Here is a 20,530-nt window from a genome sequence, read left to right on the forward strand (position 1 = left end):
TTGAGGGATGGTTTTTCCAGTTTCGCATAGATGGCTTCCTTCACCCCTCTTTCAAACCATCTATCTTCCCTGTCCAAAATGTGTACGTTGCTGTCCTCGAAGGAGTGTGTCTTCTCCTTTAGGTGTAGATAGACTGCTGAGTCTTGTCCTGAGGAGTTTGGCCTTCTGTGTTGGACCATCCGTTTGTGTAGTGGTTGTTTGGTTTCTCCTATGTATAGGTCAGTGCAATCCTCGTTACATTGTACAGCATACACCAGATTGCTTTTCTGGGTGTGTGGTACATGGTCTTTGGGATGAACCAGTTTTTGTCGGAGTGTGTCGCTGGGTTTGAAGTATACCGGGCTGCGGTGTTTTTTGAAAATTCTCCTGAGTTTCTCGGGGACCCCAGAAACATACGGGATGAGTGTGTTATTCCTTCTGTTCCTCTTCTCCTCATCGCTCACCCGGTTGGTCTTTCTGGAACGTGTTGCAGTTTTCACAAAGGTCCAACTGGGATAGCCGCAGGTTTTTAAAGCTTCCCTCAGGTGTTTGTGTTCTTTCCGTTGGGCCTGAGTGCTGCTGGGCACATTATCAGCTCTGTGTTGCAGAGTTCTGATGACGCCCAGATTGTGTTCCAGAGGGTGGTGTGAGTTGAAAAGTAGATATTGGTCTGTGTGTGTAGGTTTCCTGTAAACCCCAATGTGGAGGCTCCTGTCTTCCCCAATGTGGACATCACAGTCCAAGAAGGGCAAATTGTTGTTCTTTACATCTTCCCTTGTGAACCTCTTAGGCAGGTTGAATTTCTTGAGCTGGCGGAGAAAGTACATCCTCTGCTGGACCTTTTTGATGATTGTGTTTATGTGCGATGCCCACCATAGGTCCTGGGAGATTGTGGAACCCAAAAATCTGTAGGTTTTCACCATAGACAACATGCTGTTGAGTATGGTGAGGGGGAGCAGTGTTGGGGGGGGGGGGGGCTCCTCTTGAAGTCCACTGGCATCTCCACTGTTTTGAGCGTGTTCAGCTCCAGGTTGTTATGGCCGCACTAGAAGGCCAGCTGATCAACCTCCTGTCTATATGCAGACTCGTTACCATTTCAGATAAGGCCAATGATGGTGATGTCGTCTGCAAACTTCAGGAGTTAACCAAATGGGTCACCTGAAGTGCAGTCATTTGTGTAGAGGGAGAAGAGTAGAGGGGAGAGCACACATCCCGGGGGGGGGGCAGTGTGCAGTGCTGATTGTCCGGGTGCTGGATGTGATTTTCCCCAGCTTCACCAGATGACTCCTGTCTGTCAGGAAGTTTTTAATCCACTGGCAGATGGGGGCTGGTACAGTGAGCTGGCCGAGTTTGGAGTGGAGGATATCTGGGACAGTGGTGTTGAATGCTGAGCTGAAGTACACAAACAAGACCCTTGCATATGCCCCTGAGGAGTTGAGGTGTTGGAAGATGTAGTTCAATCCCATGTTGACTGCATCATCCACTGACCTGTTTGCTCAGTAGGCAAACTGCAGGGGGTCGAGCACGGGGCCTGTGATTTCTTCCAGGTGGGCCGACACCAGTCTCTCGAAGAATTTCATGATCACAGACGTTAGGGCAATGGGCCTGTAGTCATTTAATCCTATGATATAAGGTTTCTTGGGGACCGGGTGATAGTGGAGCTCTTGAATCAGGAGGGGACTTCACACAGCGCCAGGAATCTGTTGAAGATCAGTGTCAAAATGGGGGCCAGCTGTTCAGCACAGACTTTAAGACAGGAGGGTGACACGCCATCTGGGTCCGGTGCCTTCCTGGTCTCTTGTCTCTGGAACGGCTGGTGCACGTCCTCAACACAGATCCTGAGTGATCCTCAATGTAATGTTTTGAAAATGGGTGCTGTTCCCTCTGTCCAATTCTCTGTCCCAACCCACATATACAGTGCATCCGGAAAGTATTCACACCCCTTCACGTTCCCCACATTTTGATATGTTACAGCCTTATTCCAAAATGGATTAAATTCTTTTTTTTTCTCATCAATATACACACAATACCCCATAATGACAAAGTGAAAAAGGTTTTGTAGAAATTTTTGCAAATTTATTAAAAATAAAAAAACTGAAATATTGCATGTACACAAGTATTCACACCCTTTGCTATGACACTCAAAATTGAGCTCAGGTTCATCCTGTTTCCACTGATCATCCTTGAGATGTTTCTACATCTTGATTGGAGTCCACCTGTTGTAAATTCAATTGATTGGACATGATTTGGAAAGGCACACACCTGTCTATTTAAGGTCCCACTGTTGACAGTGCATGTCAGAGCAGAAACCAAGCCATGAAGTCAAAGGAATTGTCTGTGGACCTCCGAGACAGGATTGTATCGAGGCACATATCTGGGGAAGGGTACAAAAAAATTTCTACAGCTTTGAAGGTCCCGAAGAGCACAGTGGTCTCCACCATTCGTAAATGGAAGAAGTTTGGATCCACCAGGACTCTTCCTAGAGCTGGCTGCCCAGCCAAACTGAGCAATCGGGGGAGAAGGGCCTTGGTCAGGGAGGTGACCAAGAACCCGATGGTCACTCTGACAGAGCTCCAGCATTCCTCTGTGGAGACGGGAGAAGTCCAGAAGGACTACCATCTTCTGCAGCACTCCACCAATCAGGCCTTTATGGTAGAGTGGCCAGACGGAAGCCTCTGCTCAGTAAAAGGCACATGACAGCCCGCTTGGAGTTTGCCAGAAAGCACCTAAAGGACTCTCAGACCATGAGAGCGCTCAGGACCTCAGACTGGGGCGAAGGTTTACCTTTCAACACGACAATGACCCTAAGCACACAGCCAAGACAACGAAGGAGTGGCTTCGGGACAAGTCTGTGAATGTCCTTGAGTGACCCGGCCAGAGCCCAGACTTGAACCCCATTGAACATCTCTGGAAAGACCTGAAAATAGCTGTGCAGCGACGCTCCCCATCTAACCTTACAGAGCTTGAGAGGATCTGCAGAGAAGAATGGGAGAAATACCCCAAATATAGGTGTGCCAAGCTTGTAGCTTCATACCCAAGAAGACTTGAGGCTGTAATCGCTGCCAAGGGTGCCTCAACCAAGTACTGAGTAAAGGGTGCGAATACTTATATACATGCAATATTTCAGTTTTTTATTTTTAATAAATTTGCAAAAATCTCTACAAAACCTTTTTCGCTTTGTCATTATGGGGTATTGTATGTGATTGGTGAGAAAAAAAAGGAATTTAATCCATTTTGGAATAAGGCTGTAACATAACAAAATGTGGGGAAAGTGAAGGGGTGTGAATACTTTCCGGATGCACTGTATATGTTGAGGGCAGTTTGTTACAGACAAGATATCATACTATGTTTTAGACAGACTCTAATATTGCCATTGAGGTATAATTTCTATCATAACTGCCAGTCTGTGTGTAAGCCCGCCATTTCTGTTGGTTGTGTTTTGAAACACCTTCATAACAACTATAATGTTGTTATGAAGCAACAACATTATAGTTATTCTATTTTTAGGTGCTTTTACTGTATATATTGTGCTGTTTTCTTTGTACAGAGAGTTCTTAACTGTTGATTGTAAATTGTAAATTGTATATTGCAAATTGGAATGTGTGTGTAGTTGTTGTGCTTTGTTGTTTGCACATCTCAGAGCTCGTACCTTTTTTCATTTCACTACACTCGGGACTTGTACTTGTGTGTACATGACAAATAAAACTCTTTGATCTTGAAATCTTGAAGCTGGGTGCAATACTTCTAGTAATTATAGTGTGTAATGAATATTTCAAATATATAAAACATACCAATAATTACAAATAAATTGATAAACATTTAAATAAATAACATTAGCTGCTGGGGATATCTTTATTTTAACTGGAACTTCTATGATGAGATATTTTGGGTCCTCAGTTTTTGTGACATTTTGAACCTCACATGAAGCAGTCTTTCTGACAGTTCTCATTCTCCTTCCTACCCTCATCTCATATGCCTGTCAAAAAATAAATTATAAAATGTTTATTGAGTCCTCTTGTGTTAATGAAGTCTTTCACATGCCAATAGGATGGGTGACGATGATTTGAGGCTCTACAGCACTATTGCCATATAGACTGCTCAGAGTGTTTACTCCTTGCGAGAGGAGGCCATGTCTTTAAAACTGACCCCTAACGTGCTGTCTGTTGGTGTAATTTTTTTACTGCTGCTGTATATTCATGATGTGATTTCTGAGATGAAATTAGATTAATTTTATTGGTTCCCAAAGGAAAACTGGGTTATTGCAGCAGCAAAAAAAAGTCATAAATACAACGTGACCATTGCATAATTTAGGTTTGTTCCACTACCGCCTTCATCAAAATTACTTTATTGAATTTTCATTCTTGTTACAGGCAGCCATCAATGGAGTGATACCACAGGAGAACGGGATCCTTCAAAGGTAAGGCCAAGCTGCCACACCCACTGGAAATTGCAGACAAAAATGAGCTGACCCCTGTTTTAAGTAACATGGCATACTGTCTTTGGAACAACTAAATGTATTTAAATTTTTTACATTGGCTGATGGTCTTATTCAGAGCGTTGCACCGTGGGGTACAGTATTTTATAATAGTTGATAATCACACACATTGTCTGTTGCTGATATTAAAATTGTGACCTTCTGGACACAATCTCTCCAACCACTGAGCCTCCCTGCTAGCTGTTATCATATTAGAACAGGAAGTGAGGTAGTTTGGTTGTTGAGACAGGTTATTCACCAGTCTGTCCTTTGATCAACATCTAATTTCCTGAACCAAAGTCAGGAAATGGCATTATGACAGATTGTTTCTAGCTTTTTAGTCTTACCAAAGTAACTAGAAGTAGCTTGCGCAAAGTAAGACACCAGTTTCTCATATTAGAGCTTGGCTTGCCCCTATAAAATGAATTGTTGGCTGACGTGAAATGACATTGAAGTAAAGTGCCTTACTGACATTTGGGCAGACGACCATATTGAGGTAAACAAAAATGCAGACACATTCATGTTATTGCCCCCATCTCTGGTATTATAATCATGAATTTTATTCTTACTATTCCTCCATCCACAGCATTTCCCTTAACAAAGCAGCACGTCTTTATCAATTCATATGAATTTGCAACACCGGAGGCCAATGTATAAAATTGTATATGTAGGTTTAGAAATCTGTGTACACAGGAAAACAGGAAACATGCATATGCAGTCTTTTCGTCAGATTTATAAAACCCCACGTACGTCTGTTCCCACATATTTTTTCCTCATGCATCTCAATCATCCTGAAATTGTGCAGACATGCATGAGCCTTCAGACCATGCCTACAATTTACTATAAATGCCTTCCAACACACTCTCAATTGCCTGGTTTGCATATAAAGGGCCAGCATCTAGTTTAGTTTTGAGGAGAAATGGCAGAAGCATCTAAGAAGCAATTCAAGGAGATGCGCCATTTTACCGAGTGTGAACTTGGAAATAATGGTTCACCAAACTGACAGAAGAAAATGTGCATTATTTTGAAGCCTAAGCTCTGACATTATCAACAAAATGAAACAAGTTGAGTGGCAGAAAGTAACTGAAGCAGTGAACGCCATTAGTTCTGAGCTACAGACCCTGGAGGAGGTTCAAAAAAAGGTCACACCTGGTTGTCCGGCTAGTGTAGTGGTCTCTTCTGTTGCCTACCAACACGGGGATCCCGGTTCGAATCCTCGTATTACCTCTGGCTTGGTCGGGCATCCCTACAGACACAATTGGCCATCTCTGCGGGTGGGAAGCCAGATGTGGGCATATGTCCTGGTCGCTGTACTAGCACCTCCTCTGGTCAGTTGGGGTGCCTGTTCGTCGGTGAGGGGGAACTGGAGGGAATAGTGTGATCCTCCCACGAGTTACGTCCCTCTGGCAAAACTCCTCACTGTCAGGTGAAAAGAAGCGGCTGGCAACTCCACATGTATCGGAGGAGGCATGTGATAGTCTTCAGCCCTGCCTGGATCGGCAGAGGGGGTGAAGCAGCGACAGGGATGGCTCGGAAGAGTGGGGTAATTGGCCGGATATAATCGGGGAGAAAAGGGGGGGGGGGGATCGAAGAAAAAAAAAAGAAAAGAAATTTCCATTAAAAGTTTCAAAATGTGTTCATTCATTCATTCATCTTCAGCAACTTCTCCGGGGTCAGGTCACGGTAGCAGCACGCTAAGTAGGGCACTCCAGACGGTACGGCTCAGAAGAGTGGGATAATTGACCAAGTACAATTGGGGAGGAAAGGGGGGGGGGTCACACCTAAAGGTGTAAGTTATTCTTGCTCCCCATTAATCCAATAATACAGAATAATGTCTTTATGCATGCTCAATAATCCAGGTAAGAAAATCTCAGAAAGCTGAATCAGTTCATCTGGACACAGTGACATCCCGTAAAATCCCGTAACCCCCCCACAGAGCGGGTGTAGGCCCTTTCGCAATGGAGGTGCGGTTATAGTGACACCAGAAAAATGTACTTAAAAATAAATATTACAAGTGCGCATGCGCACATACACACATCCATGCATGCACGCAACCATTACGTGACTTACAGTAAAATGGTCAATATGCAGTGGATATTGCAAGCTCAGTAAGATAACTAAGTTAGTAGTTAATGTCATTTTCTGATTACTCAACTTGGAATAACACTAACCAACATACAACTCTGTAATAGCAAGCAAAAAACAATCAATACCATGGCAATGAGCAAAAACAAACTAGCTGCTCAACCTAGGCCGAGGCAGATATTTTGGTAGCCAGCACAGAACAAACACACAATCTAATGGACCATCCATTCATAAACAAGCACAGAAAACAGACACACAAATAGGCTTAAGGCTAGGCCAAAGCTTACCTTGTGTTAATTTGATTCCATGATTAATAAATATCCCAAATAGAATCAAATGTTTTATTTGTCTTTTCTTCCTTGCATTCCTCTGTGCAAATTCCTTGACAATATTTGTCAAATCCATCTGGCAAGCGCACTGGCCTTTGATGCTGAGAATCGCCTGGGACATATTGCTTCTCAGATAGTTTTTGATGATTTTCAGTTTTTAAAAATGTCTCTCAGCACTTGCCACAGTAACAGGAATTGTTAAAAAAAAAAAAAAAGCTTGAGAGCATTAGCCACGTCTGTGACACTAGGCAGAATAGATGCATGTCTCAGGAACAGGAGCTCGGTCAGATCTTTAGTTGAACCCATTTGAATGGTTTTTATTTCTGACCTGTTTCGTGTTCTCATGAATGACGCAGGGTTAGTACTCACAACCTGGTTTATTAACCAACACGACGAGGATGCAATAAGACGACATACGTGTAGCTGGCATCCAGCACTATTGCTTCGCGGGCCGTCACCCGGTAACCTGTATAACTGAGTGTTCCTCAGTACGGTGACTGCAGTGGCTCAATAAACATCATCAATGACACAGTCACTGATCTACATGACCTCAGAGCATTTGGAAATGTGATGGAAAATCTGATGAAATGTCATCCTTGTAGAGTAGGGCTAGTGTCTCTGCGGATGTGTGCAACGCATCATTGTTTGCCCAATGAGTTCACTGGACGTAGTAGGGAAACAACGGTGTCAATGCACACATTAACGATGCCTACTTGTGTAATGTTCCTCTGGACTTGTGAGGCGGTGATCCTGACAGAGCTCATCAAAGTGTCATTTTGTGCGTAAGTAAAATGACAGTTAATACCCCAAGAAGCTGCAAGTCCCCGTGCTATGCTTTTGGTGTGTTCAGATTCCAGATTCCAGAAGTCCAGTGGCCTCTGCTCGTTCATCTGGTTTTGTTTTTTTTAATTGAAGACTGATTTTGGTCAGTGTCTGTAAAACGTCAGCATAGCGAAATTGAAGAACATGAGTAGAATCGTGCCCACACGTCCACCGCATTGGACAAAGTCTTTTCAATGTTGGTTTAGAAATAAGGTGGTTTTCCAACATGTCCCATCTTTTGATGCTCTGGCCAAAAAAAAAAAAAAAAAAAAAACCCAAAGTGTCATAGTACTCTGATTTCTGCAATCATTTGGCAAGCATCATTCAACACTAAATTCAAATTACGTGCAGCACAATGTATATAAACAGCATGTGGTTCTTTATTGAGGATGTTTTTTTCTGCACACCAGAATAGATTCAAGATTTAATTTATTGTCATTTCCGTTATGTACCTGTGTACATAAAAAAAAAAAAAATTCCGTTTCTCCCAGCCAACAGCAGTGCATCAGAAAAGATAAAAAAGTCTATCCAAACGATACCACTAAAAACATAAAAAAACAGAGAACAAAACAAAAAAGCACAAACAGTTAACAAAAGTCCATTCAAATGCAATAAATGCCACTCATAACACTGGCTCTGTCATATTCTTGCCCTCTGCACTTTTTAAGTGACAGTCCCTTACCCTCGATCAGTTCAAGGATTTTTTTCTTCGAGCCCTTCTGCAGATTGATCTGAGATACTCTGAAATCCTAGAAAACTCTTATTAATTTCAACTGTGGTGGCGTTATCATTGTCGTCTTTGCGAATTGTGACATATCTGAAGACTTGTCTGAGTTGATTGATTTTACTTAAATCCTGAGTAGTGTCCATTATCATTGAATAAAACCTTACTTCCTTTATGTCAGAAACAACCTGGTTGCGTACTTTCTGTGATAACAATGCAATTAATTTGTTTTGAATTGAAGGGCTTAAATAATTCCCATTACGTCCTTTATCTAGTAACTCCTGCAAAATGGGATCATATCAAGCCAGCAATTCTACAAACCCCAATTCCAATGAAGTTGGGACATTGTGTAAAATGTAAATAAAAACAGAATACACTGATTTGCAAATTCTTTTCGATGTATATTCAATTGAATACACTACAAAGACAAGATATTTAATGTTCAAACTGATAAACCTTATTGTTTTTTTTGCAAATATTCACTCATTTTGAATTTGATGTCTGCAACACGTTCCAAAAAAGCTGGGACAGGGGCATGTTTACCACTGTGTTACATCACCTTTCCTTTTAACAACACTCAATACGTGTTTGGGACTGAGGACACTGATTGTTGAAGCTTTGTAGGTGGAATTCTTTCCCATTCTTGCTTGATGTACGACTTCAGTTGCTCAACAGTCCGGGGTCTCCGTTGTTGTATTTTGCGCTTCATAATGCGCCACGCATTTTCAATAGGAGACAGGTCTGGAATGCAGGCAGGCCAGTCTAGTACCCGCACTCTTTTACTACAAAGCCACGCTATTGTAACACGCGCAGAATGTGGCTTGGCATTGTCTTGCTGAAATAAGCAGGGACGTCCCTGAAAAAGACGTCGCTTGGATGGCAGCATATGTTGCTCTAAAACCTGTAAGTACCTTTCAGCATTAGTGGTGCCTTCACAGATGTGCAAGTTACCCATGCCATGGGCACTAACACACCCCCGTACCATCACAGATGCTGGCTTTTGAACTTTGCGCTGATAACAATCTGGATGGTCCTTTTCCTCTTTAGCCCGGAGGACACGATGTCCATGATTTCCAAAAACAATTTGAAATGTGAACTCGTCAGACCACAGCACACTTTTCCACTTTGCGTCAGTCCATCTCAGATGAGCTTGGGCCCAGAGAAGCTGGCGGTGTTTCTGGGTGTTGTTGATATATGGCTTTCGCTTTGCATGGTAGAGTTTTCACTTGCACTTGTAGATGTAGTGACGAACTGTGTTAACTGACGATGGTTTTCCGAAGTGTTCCAGAGCCCACATGGTAATATCCTTTACAGAATGATGTCGGTTTTTAATGCAGTGCCGCCTGAGGGATCGAAGGTCACGGGCATTCAATGTTGGTTTTCGGCCTTGCCGCTTACGTGCAGAGATTTCTCCGGATTCTCTGAATCTTTTGATGATATTATGGACTGTAGATGATGAAATCCCTAAATTCCTTGCAATTGTACGTTGAGAAACGTTGTTCTTAAACTGTTGGGACTATTTGCTCACGCAGTTGTTCCGAAAGTTGTGAACCTCGCCCCATCCTTGCTTGTGAATGACTGAGCCTTTCGGGGATGCTCCTTTTATACCCTATCATGACACTCACCTGTTTCCAATTAACCTGTTCACCTGTGGAATGTTGCAAACAGGTGTTTTTTGAGCGTTCCTCAACTTTCCCAGTCTTTTGTTGCGCCTGTCCCAGCTTCTTTGGAACATGTTGCAGGCATCAAATTCAAAATGAGTGAATGTTTGCAAAAAACAATAAAAGTTTATCCATTTGAACATTAAATATCGTCTTTGTAGTGTATTCAATTGAATATAGGTCGAAAAGGATTTGCAAATCATTGTATTCTGTTTTTATTCACGTTTTACACAATGTCCCAACATCATTGGAATTGGGGTTTGTATTGTAGCGAATTCGGGGGGCAACCACAGGAACTGCTGCGGCCGGGACGCGAACCCTTATCGCCCGCACTGCGGGAGACATCGCTGACCGCTCAACTAAAGGGTCAGACCCATCAGCCAGCGGCCAACGTGTCTACTTATCCATGTACGTTACAGTATTATAGACAAGAAGTTCCCATTCTTGTGCTCACCCACTTTCTCATGACCCTCCTAAAAGGTGTTACATGAAGCTAATGCCAGAGTGACATCTGTAATTCTTCTTAACACTTTGGTCCAAAAACGAACTTAATGTTTGTATTCACTGTCTAGTACACTGTCCACTGTACGTTCATTTTTCCATGTGTCAAATCCCACACGTGCCGCTAGATGGGCACAAGATGATTCGTGTTCCTTGATTTTGCCAGATAGCTCTTGCCAGTCATTTATCCCTACAGTCCAGGAGAGCTGGTGGTGTAATGTACTTAACACAGGACACACGTCTCAGTTGGGAGCCATCTTGTTTATTGTGCAATGTGTACAGAGGTACAGGTGCTGTGTAGGGACAGAACAGAGTGCAGCTACGTAATGCAAACAATATGTTTTATCTCCCCTCTTAAACAAAAATAAACGTTCATTGAACTTGTGTCAGTCCTGAACTGCACTTCCTGAGACAGAACTTCCAAGTTTACTTTCCATTTGTCATCTGCAGGACTATCGGTCTGTCTCATATTTATGTGCAGAATTTCCTCATCTAATGAATCCTGACTTCGTTCAACACTCACTGAATTTACTGCACGTTTGCGCCACACAGCCACCCAGTGATTTGTTTTTTTACGGTACGAACATACTGAGCCTTTTGCTGGGCACTTTCCTTTGCTCCACTTGCGTTGGGGGTCTTTTCCACAACTTGGGCAACTTTTGGGTTGCTTGACTAATGCCTGCCTCTGATGTGTGGGTTTTGACTGTCCTTTATTGTATGTTATCTTATTAGGTGCTGGGTACTTTGCTTTGGCAGATGCTACAGATACAGCTTTTGGTAGATTCAAAAAAGGGCTGGTTGTTAAAATCCCTAGTGTTTGCACTGCAACAGATTCAGTGGAGATCAAACTGGAGATGTCTGCCAAGGTGACATTGCCACCACCAGGACACATCATCAGTTGTGTACCTCAGCATCACAGGGTGTTTCGGCCTTTTATCACAAGACACCCTCCGCTGAGGCAGGCCCACCACAGATTGAACGGTCCTGGGTGCGTGACCTGTGGTTAGCTGTTCACCCTGGCAGCCCAGATGGCGTCTCTCCTTTTGAGCCAGATCCAGTGGCTAGTCCTCTCAGCAGTGTTGGCTAGCTCTTTGGTCACTCTCCTGTGGGCCTGCCCCCTCACTCCTAGTTCCCTCAGGAGTTTTGCTGTGGAGCTGGCAACGAAGCCCCTACAACCCACCTCCACAGGGCGCACCTTCACCTTCCAGCCTCTGTCCTCTGCTTCGGCTGCTAGGTTGGCGTACCGCAGCTTCTTACGCTCGTACGCTTCATCGACTGCATCCTCCCAGGGGACTGTGAGCTCAATGATGTAAGCGAGCTGGTTAGAATTGGACCAGAGGACGAGGTCTGGTCGCAAGGTGGTTGTTGCGATCTCTGTCAGGAAGATGAGCTTCTGGCCTAAGTCCACTCGCATTTCCCAATCCCTGGCTGAGTTTAGTGAGCCTAAGTTGGGAAGTGAAGGGTTGGCTTTCAGTTTATCCCCCTCTCGAATGAAAGCTGGAAACCGCCGCGGCCCTTCCTGGTTGTTGAAGGGTTGGGTTGATGGAAACCCTCTTGCAATCGAGTTCAGCTGCCAAGCACCTGAGCACCTGATTGTGTTGCCAGGTGTATCTGCCTTGGGTAAGGCTGGTCTTGCAGCCAACCAAGATATGCTTGAGGGTTGCTGGGGCCGTACACAGGGAGCAAGATGGATTCTCTCCAAACCAGAGATTTAGATTTATGGGAGAGGGCAGGACATCATATGTGGCCTTGATGATGAAACTCAGCCTGTTTGATTCCATGCTCCAGAGCTCACTCCATGTGAGTTTCCTCTTTTCAACACCCTCCCACCTCATCCAGCGACCCTGTTTGGCTTGTGCTACGGCTTTAGCACATCTGGCTGCTTCTTCCTGTTGGCGGACCTCCTCAACCACCATAGTTCGCCGTTCGGTAGTAGTCGCCTTTTGCCAGGTAGGTGTTTTTATTCCCAGGCCAAGGCTGCCTCTGCCTTGTTGAACATGGCCTACTACGTCTCGGTGGCGGAGGGCAGATTTTGCCTCCAGTACAGCTGCAGCCAGGGTCCATTTCTTCCCTGTTGCTAGGGTTGGAGCAACTCCTCTCACTACTGGGTCTCGGGATTCTGTGAGGGACATGTCCAGCCTCACTTTGGCACATTTGAATTCCTCAACCAGGCTGGAAATTGGCAGTGCGAGGGCTCCATTGCCGTAGAGTCCAACACTGCTGAGGCACCTTGGCAGTCCAAGCCACTTCCTCACCTGCGAGTTCACTAGCCTCTCCAAGCGATTGGCATGAGATAGTGAGACTTCGTACATGGTTATTGGCCACATGAGTCGGGGTAGTAGCCCAAACTGAAAGCACCAAAGCTTCAACTTCCCGGGCAGTGCAGTGTTGTTGATTTGCCTGAGGCCACTGATTGTATCCTGGCGAAGTTGCTCCAGTTGCTGGGTGTCTTTGAGGTCTGCATTGTACCACCGTCCGAGGCTCTTGATGGGCTTCTCCCGGACTGTGGGGATTGGTTGATCACTAATGCAGAACCGTTCATCTGCTAGTTGGCCTTTGACAATGGAGATGCAGCGAGATTTACTTGGTTTAAACTCCATTCGTGCCCACTTGATGTTCTCCTGGAGTTTCTGCAGCAGGCGCCTGGTGCATGGTTTTGTTGTTGCTATGGTGGTCAAGTCATCCATGTACGCCCGGATTGGTGGAAGACGCAGGCCATTCCTGGACCTTTTGCCTCCCACCACCCATCGAGATGCACGGATGACGAGCTCCATTGCCATGGTGAATGCCAGAGGGGAAATAGTGCAGCCCGCCATAATGTCCATTTCCAGATGTTGCATGTTTTGACAAAAGATGTTTCGACAGATCGCTTGTATTGCCACCCTTACTGGCAAATGATTTGTTGCACTTGTGGCAACGAGCGTTGTTGTCATCGACTTTTGAAAAATATACCCAAACTTTTGAACGTTTAGTTCTCTCCGCCATGATGAGTACTTGAGCAGAGCACAGCCCCGCCCCTCGCGCAGTAAGAGAGAGAGACAGAGAGATGGAGAAAACGGCGAACAAGATTATGTTCGCGACGTTAAAATTCCTCGAAAAACAAAATTGCCACAATATAAATCTCACTCCATGATTTCTCGAGTACCTACCGACTACCGATAGCAGAACCGAAAACGTCGGATCTTAAAAATGCTCCGGTTTTTACTAATTTAGAACCAGTTCCCGTTTAGAACCGAGTTTCGGGGGGCATCCCTAGTGCCAGATGATATTAGCATGCTCCAGACATACTGAGAAGCCATGGATCCCGGCTTTCTGCACTGATGTATCAACAAAGTTGTTTCTTTGCAGGAATGTGGAGAGCCTTTGGGCAATCACACTAAAAAATATCTTTCCCTCTACATTAAGAAGGCTGATCTGGCGAAACTGGCTGATGCAGGAAGAGTTCTTTTCCTTGGGGATCAGAATGCCTCCTGCTCTTCGCCATGCCCTCGGTATGACTCTTTTCTGCCATGCCACTTTCATCAGCTTCCAGAGGTATTTCAGGACTCCAGGAGTGTTCTTATAGAGTCTATACTGAATACCATTGGGCCCAGGAGCTGACATCAATCTTGCCTGCTTTACCGTCCTCTCCACCTCGCTCCATGTGGGGGGTCTTGTGTCCATATGGTGGTCAGGTGGGTGAATTGGTGGCATGTCATCCGGGATGGTGACTGGCTCATGTCTCCGGCCATCAGAGTAGGTCTTCTTTAGGTGCTCTTCCAGATCTCGTATGGGGACTCTAAGGCTCCCATTTTTCTTGCTGTCAAAAAGGCTCTTGACAAAGCTGTAAGGGTTGCTGTAGAAACGAGTCCTAGCCCGTTCTTTCCTCTTATGCTGTCGTCTGAGGTGCTCTGCTCTTCGCAGCTTTGTCAAACGCTGCTTTATTTCAGCCTGCAGTGCGTCAAGCCCAACCCTTTCTCCCTCTGTGGCCTTCCTCCACTGCTTCCTCAGTTGTCTTCTCTCCTTCACCAACCTGTCAATTTCCCGCTGTCTCCTGGATTTGGGCTGGGTTGAAGGGTCTTTCTGCCTACTGGGTATCTTCTCCTTCACTCCAAATCTCTCTACGCCATAGCTGTAAATGATGGCTCCCATGTTCTCCAGTTTTCTTTCAACTGTTCCCTTTTGACCTTCTAGTAAGAGGACAAGGTCAGAGTTGATGGTCTCCCACTCAATCTTCTGGCTGGACTTGGGCCACAGGATTTGAGGTTTTCTTCCTTCCATCTTCCTCTCTGCTGCTGGCTGTGGCTGGCCGGGCTCCAGACCGGAGTCCACTGGAGGGTCTATGCAAAGTTGAGCTTCGTCTGGGGTGCTGATACCCTGAGGACTGTGGGGGTTCTCCTGCCTCCGGGCTTCACTCGACTGATTTGGCCTACTTCTTAAGAAGTATTGGTCAATGCGAGGCCCCTTACCGAGCTCACTAAGGCACTTCTTTTTGCCTTGATGGATCTTAAGACCCTTCACTGATGTAACCTTTGACCAGCCACAGATGCAGCTGTGCAGCTTTTGTCCTGCCAGTACTGATGATCCATCGGTTGCAGTGCTGGTCATCCGACTCGTTGTCAAATCCTTTCCTTGTTCTGTTACCGTGTGATCCACCTGTGAATCATCTTGCGCCCCCGCTCTCGCAGACTCTGGGGGTATTCTTCTTAAAGTTTTCGTAGCAATATTGGGTGGATCAGGTAGTATCAGGTAGTATCAGGTCCTCACCTTTGTCCAGCAGTCTTTCTTGGACCCTTTTTTCACATACTCCCTCGATTATGGCGTCAATCAACATGTCATCTGGGTTAAGGTGACCAGATTTCTTAAATCAAATCCGGGGACATTTCCAGTTTTGAGGTTAAAAAAATCAAATGTTATCATAATGAAATAAAAAAACTGGGACAATTAATTTAATTAATTTTGACCAATGTATACACATTTAAACAAGAACATTCAGTCATGTATCTATGTTTTCTGCATTTTAATCTAACGTTACAATGTTATGTTTCATATTTAAAAAAAGAATCATGAAAATCGAATTTGAGGTTTTTGAGTTATGGACCCTCAATGTAATCTCTACTCATCATTGTAGTCATTGAGAAAACCAGTCCAGATTACATCATCTGGACTGGTTTTGGCGTGGGAAAATGAAAATTTTCTAGGACAGGGTTACATTGACAATGTTTACAAAGCCTACTCATAATTTAAACATTCAATCCAAATAGCCTTAAGATAGTATAGCATGACAGTGCCCCTTTAAAAAAACACACAATATGGTCATGTATTATACACATACATAGAATACACAATATTCTTTTCTGTTTGCTCTTCCACTTATCTTGTCAGGAGAGCCAGCCAGTGGTCCTGGTAGTCTGGAATGGATGAGTAGAAGAGAACATGAGCACAAAACTGAGAGAATAGGGATTTGAAATGTACCATTAACTAATTTAACCATGCAAAAGCATCAGAAAGCCTAAACAACAACAACATAATGCAACTGTATTAAAATAAAAATAGCCCACGTGCTATAACTAGCACTGATAAAATCCACTCATCAGAGGAACATATTCACAGCTTTTGTATAGAAATGCATTAAGGATCAGGTCATGTTGCTCCTTCTGTCTCTCTCTCTCTCTCTCTCTCTCTCTCTCTCTCTCTCTCTCTCTCTCTCTCTCTCTCTCTCTCTCTCTCTCTCTCTCTCTCTCTCGCTCTCTCTCTCTCTCTCTCTCTCTCTCTCTCCTTACCTAATGTGCATATTTCTGAAGAATGTATCTTCTTCAGGATGGCTTTGTTGCTGGCTAGCATCTCCATGATCTCTTGACAAGGGAGGTTGATGTTGTTCTTCACAATTAGCATGGCCTTGATGGTCTCAATGGTGAATCTATTTCTGCTGTCTGTCCAAATGTCATTCATGAGGGAGAACACCCTCTCTACTGGTGCATTACTCCCAGGTAGGCACAGGACAACAGATACACATCTGGCCAGGTTAGTGTGTGGGATTTTGTTTGCTTTAAAGTGAGAGAACACTGTGCTCCATCGCTGAAAGAGAGGTGTCTCATCTTTTCTCCAGTCTTCAAGTGCCCTCCCCCCTTTCAAGAATTCATGCAGAGCAGAGACCTCGTCAAATAGTGTATCCTCATCGATGTGGACACTGGGGAACTTTTCTTTCAGTCTTGTGGCTGCCTTCTCAATCTCCTCACGCTGAGGTGTCTTTTTTAAAAGTAGACAGATTAAGTCTGAGAGAGAGTCTGCGTGCTTTCCCCAAGCCTGTATGTAGTTGACAGCGGTGGTGAAGAATGACCGGGATGTGGTTAGAAAGGTGTCTCTCGTCATTGCTCCATTTTCTTCAAGCTCCCTTAGGAGTCCTCTGGCCAGAACTGGGATGAAGTTGTCGTCATGTCGTGCAGTCAATTTTGCCTCTAGGTTTCTCAGAATTGCAGCAGACTCCACAGCACAGCGGCCCTGGCCTTCAAGCATCTTGATTGTGTCACTGAACATGGTCATGTTTCCATGGGCAAAGGCCAGCCACAGCTCAGTCAGAGGATCTTAAAACATCCTTCGCAGGACAACGGGGCATTTCTCTTCAGAGAGAAAAAAGGATTTCAGTGGTGCAAACATTTTCAGCACTCTTTCTAGTGCAGGGAGCATAGACAGCCAGCGAACATTGCTGTGCCCTAATATGTTGTGGTACGCCTGGCCAACAAACTCACAAAAGCTCTTCAGTCTTTCTACTCGAATGGTAATGTTACGGTAACGTTAGCCTACTTTTGAGTCACTATTTCCAATGTAACTTTTCTTACTGTGTGCCAGTGTGTGGCCACTCCTAGTTTATGTTACACTGTTTGTGCTACACTGACTAGCTGAGGGATGTCGAGGGTGAGGGGATGAGGGATGTTGGCACTGACGTTAACTGTTAGCTGAGGGATGTCATGGTTCATGTATGCTAACGGTTAGCCCAACTCACAGTCCCACACAAAATAAAGTTCTTCACACACGTACTTACCGTATAACGCAGTAAATCCAGCCAGGACCAGGTCCCCGAAAATCCTCAAGCCTTGGATCAGTGACAATATAGAGGCCATGGCACGAATGATGAGAGCTCTTCTTTTGATTTCCTCGCGCTCTCTGCTCGCTCGGGTTTCATAGTAGCCTAGCAACAGCAGTGCATCGGCAGCAGTGCGACCACCTGCTACCGGTCTCGCGCATAGAGATTAGTAGAGACGACGTCTATCTATCTGGTCTCGCGTAGTTTGCTCCGCCTCCAAACAGTAAGCGAAGGGCGAGAGACTACATTGTTGCTTTGTTATTACTAATATCGAAACATTAACACACCGTTGTTCTGTGTTCTAGTCTGCGCGCATCAAGACGTATACCATACATAAAATGCTGAAATCGGGGACATTTCCCGGGACAACTTTAACCGGGGACAGGACATCCAAAACGGGGACTGTCCCCGGAAATCGGGGACGTCTGGTCACCCTAATCTGGGTCAGTGTACTCACAATCTATGAGTGGGTCTCAAATCCTTAACAAAGTTATCAAAACTTTCACTTGGTCCTTGTTTCCTTTGTTTGAAACGATGCCTGGCTATTCGCTTATTTTTCCTCGGTCTGGTGTAGCTGGCAAACTTATCCAAAACTTTAGAAGGATCCTCTTTTTCACCATCAGCCCATTTTAATGTCTTGTAGATTTCTCTACCTTGCTCGCCGATCCACGTGCCTAGCCAACCGGCTTGCTGTTTAGCCGTTAGCTCAGAGAGAGGACCATCGAAGGCGAATGTGATAGGATTCCTGAATCTTTCAAACTCTTGATATAAATCAGGAGCCTCCCAGACGATCTTGGGGTTTTCAAATTGTGAATATGCCATTATTCTTAATTTTTTGTCCTTGACAGACTTCCGACACCATGTAATGTACTTAACACGGGACACACGTCTCATTTGGGAGCCATCTTGTTTATTGCGCAATGAACAGAGGTATGGGTTCTGTACAGGGACAGAACAGACTGCAGCTACGGAATGCAAGCAATATGTTAAAGGTGGGACGAACACCTATCAGAAAAAAAGCCGACACGGCTTACTATACACACAGTCCGTCTTCGGAGAATCATACAGCTATTTGCAAGGGACCTTACAACCAGACTTAGATCGTGTGCAATAATAGTCATTTGAAATGCATTTGCCGTTTTTATCCTTGGGAAAGGGTCCCTCAGGTTTGCATGAACACAGGTCCTCTTTCATCGTGGGATCCACCAGGAAGTTGCATGTGAGTTTGTTCCCTCTTGATTACCATCATCAGGCTCAGTCTCCATGTCTACCTGTTGATCAGGAGGGGTGCAGCTGGTAGCGTTAAGGCCCAAACATACTCGGGCGGAACGTACGCGGAGCGGACTCCGCGAGGAATGTCCGCAGTCATTTGGGCTTCCATAGTCGAGCGCACTTCCGCGTTGTAGTTTCCTGTAAAACTGTCCGTGAAACACTACATTACCCGCAATTCTTGCGCGTTGTTTACACTTCTGTCATGGCGTCCAACACTGACGACGAGGAAGAGATGCTCTGCCTGCTGGCTCTACAAGAAAATAAACTGAAGAGACGATGGTATGTATCCTCTCTGTGACGTGTCGTACAGGTGTGGGTACTTTCGCGACTCGTCTGCCAGTCTCTCCTCAAAGCTCGCCTCCATCATCAGACGCTCCGGCTTTTTGTTCCACCACGCGATGGCGGCAAATTCAAAATGCAGATTGGTGTCACATTTATTGGAGGTCGATGTGAAAAATATATGCTGAGCAGTTTTTTGTGACACTGGTGCGCGGCGCGGACTCATCGCGGTCGTAAAATCTGAGCTTTGCGCGCACAGGGCTTGCGGACGTCCGCTTTTAGTCCGGCGGAGTCCGCTCCGCGTACGTTCCGCCCGAGTATGTTTGGGCCTTTAGCCTCCATGTTGCTAACAACAGATGCGCCTGTTTGTCCCAGTGCTATCTGCATTGGCATCCCCCGCATTTATAATCGATTTTGCAGCCATACATATTGAAGGTATTTTGGGTAGTTTTGCTTTTGATTTATTGTTCCGTTTCTCATGTTGCTGTTTTTGCGCTCCACTTAGGTATTTTTGCTTGCTCATTTTGAATGGCTGCTACAGAATTGCCTTTTCGCGGCCAATGTTTCACGTGACGTTTACACAAGGTTAAAGTTCAATCACTGTGGCGACTGTGATTGGATAACACAGGCGACCATCTTTTTAAAATGTATTCATTTTAAAACAATTAAGGTTGATCGCACAATAAAGGTTTGCTGTTAGGGAGTTGTTCCTTGTCCGATGCGAGGGTCTAACAGTGGTTCTAACTGTTCGGGCTTACCCGTAGTAGCTACGGATTGACCCCCAGCTACGGTGCTACGAGAAAGGTAATAAATACTACGTTTTTTTCTGACCCCCCCCCCACCACCAGTTATCGACCAGTCCGATGGCAGAGTTCAACTTGGGCATCCAATGAGAAGCCGAAATAGGCGGGACTAATCACGACCGCAAGAGTTCAGTGGTTTTTTGCATTTGACGTCATGAACTACAGATGGAGGGCATGAAGTGATTTTCTACAAGGACAACGCCAAGATGGCTGCCAAGTAAGTCGTGGTGGCTGAGCTCCCGCACAATAAACGATTTATCTGGTGAAAAACGAAGGAGTTGTCGTCTAAATAACTTAAACAACAACCGGAAGAACTTCTTCAACGACTGAAAGCAGCTTAATGTCGAGTCGAGACAGGAAAAGATCGCAAAAAAGCAAAGTGCCCACGCCTGCGGTCCACTCGGGTAACATGCTGATATCCTCATGCCATGATTACGCTCGCTCCGTAGAACCAGTAACGCTCACTATGGCAGAAGAAGAATTTCCTCCGCTACCTGTGACTCCATGCAAGTCCCCTACTGCAAAAAAAGCTCTTTAT

The 20,530-nt window shown here is 45.0% G+C and overlaps 1 protein-coding gene across 1 annotated transcript in view; it reads left to right on the top strand.

Annotated features, from left to right (window-relative positions):
* The window catches only part of faf1 (Fas (TNFRSF6) associated factor 1), a 181,689-nt gene that overhangs the window by 56,234 nt on the left and 104,925 nt on the right, over nucleotides 1-20,530 (top strand). The window contains exon 3 of the mRNA XM_056276960.1: nucleotides 4,350-4,396. Within this exon, the coding sequence (XP_056132935.1) occupies nucleotides 4,350-4,396 (47 nt within the window). The remainder of the gene's footprint in view (nucleotides 1-4,349; nucleotides 4,397-20,530) is intronic.

This window comes from Lampris incognitus, chromosome 3 (assembly GCF_029633865.1).
Source record: "Lampris incognitus isolate fLamInc1 chromosome 3, fLamInc1.hap2, whole genome shotgun sequence".
In the NCBI taxonomy this organism is placed as follows: Eukaryota; Metazoa; Chordata; class Actinopteri; order Lampriformes; family Lampridae; genus Lampris; species Lampris incognitus.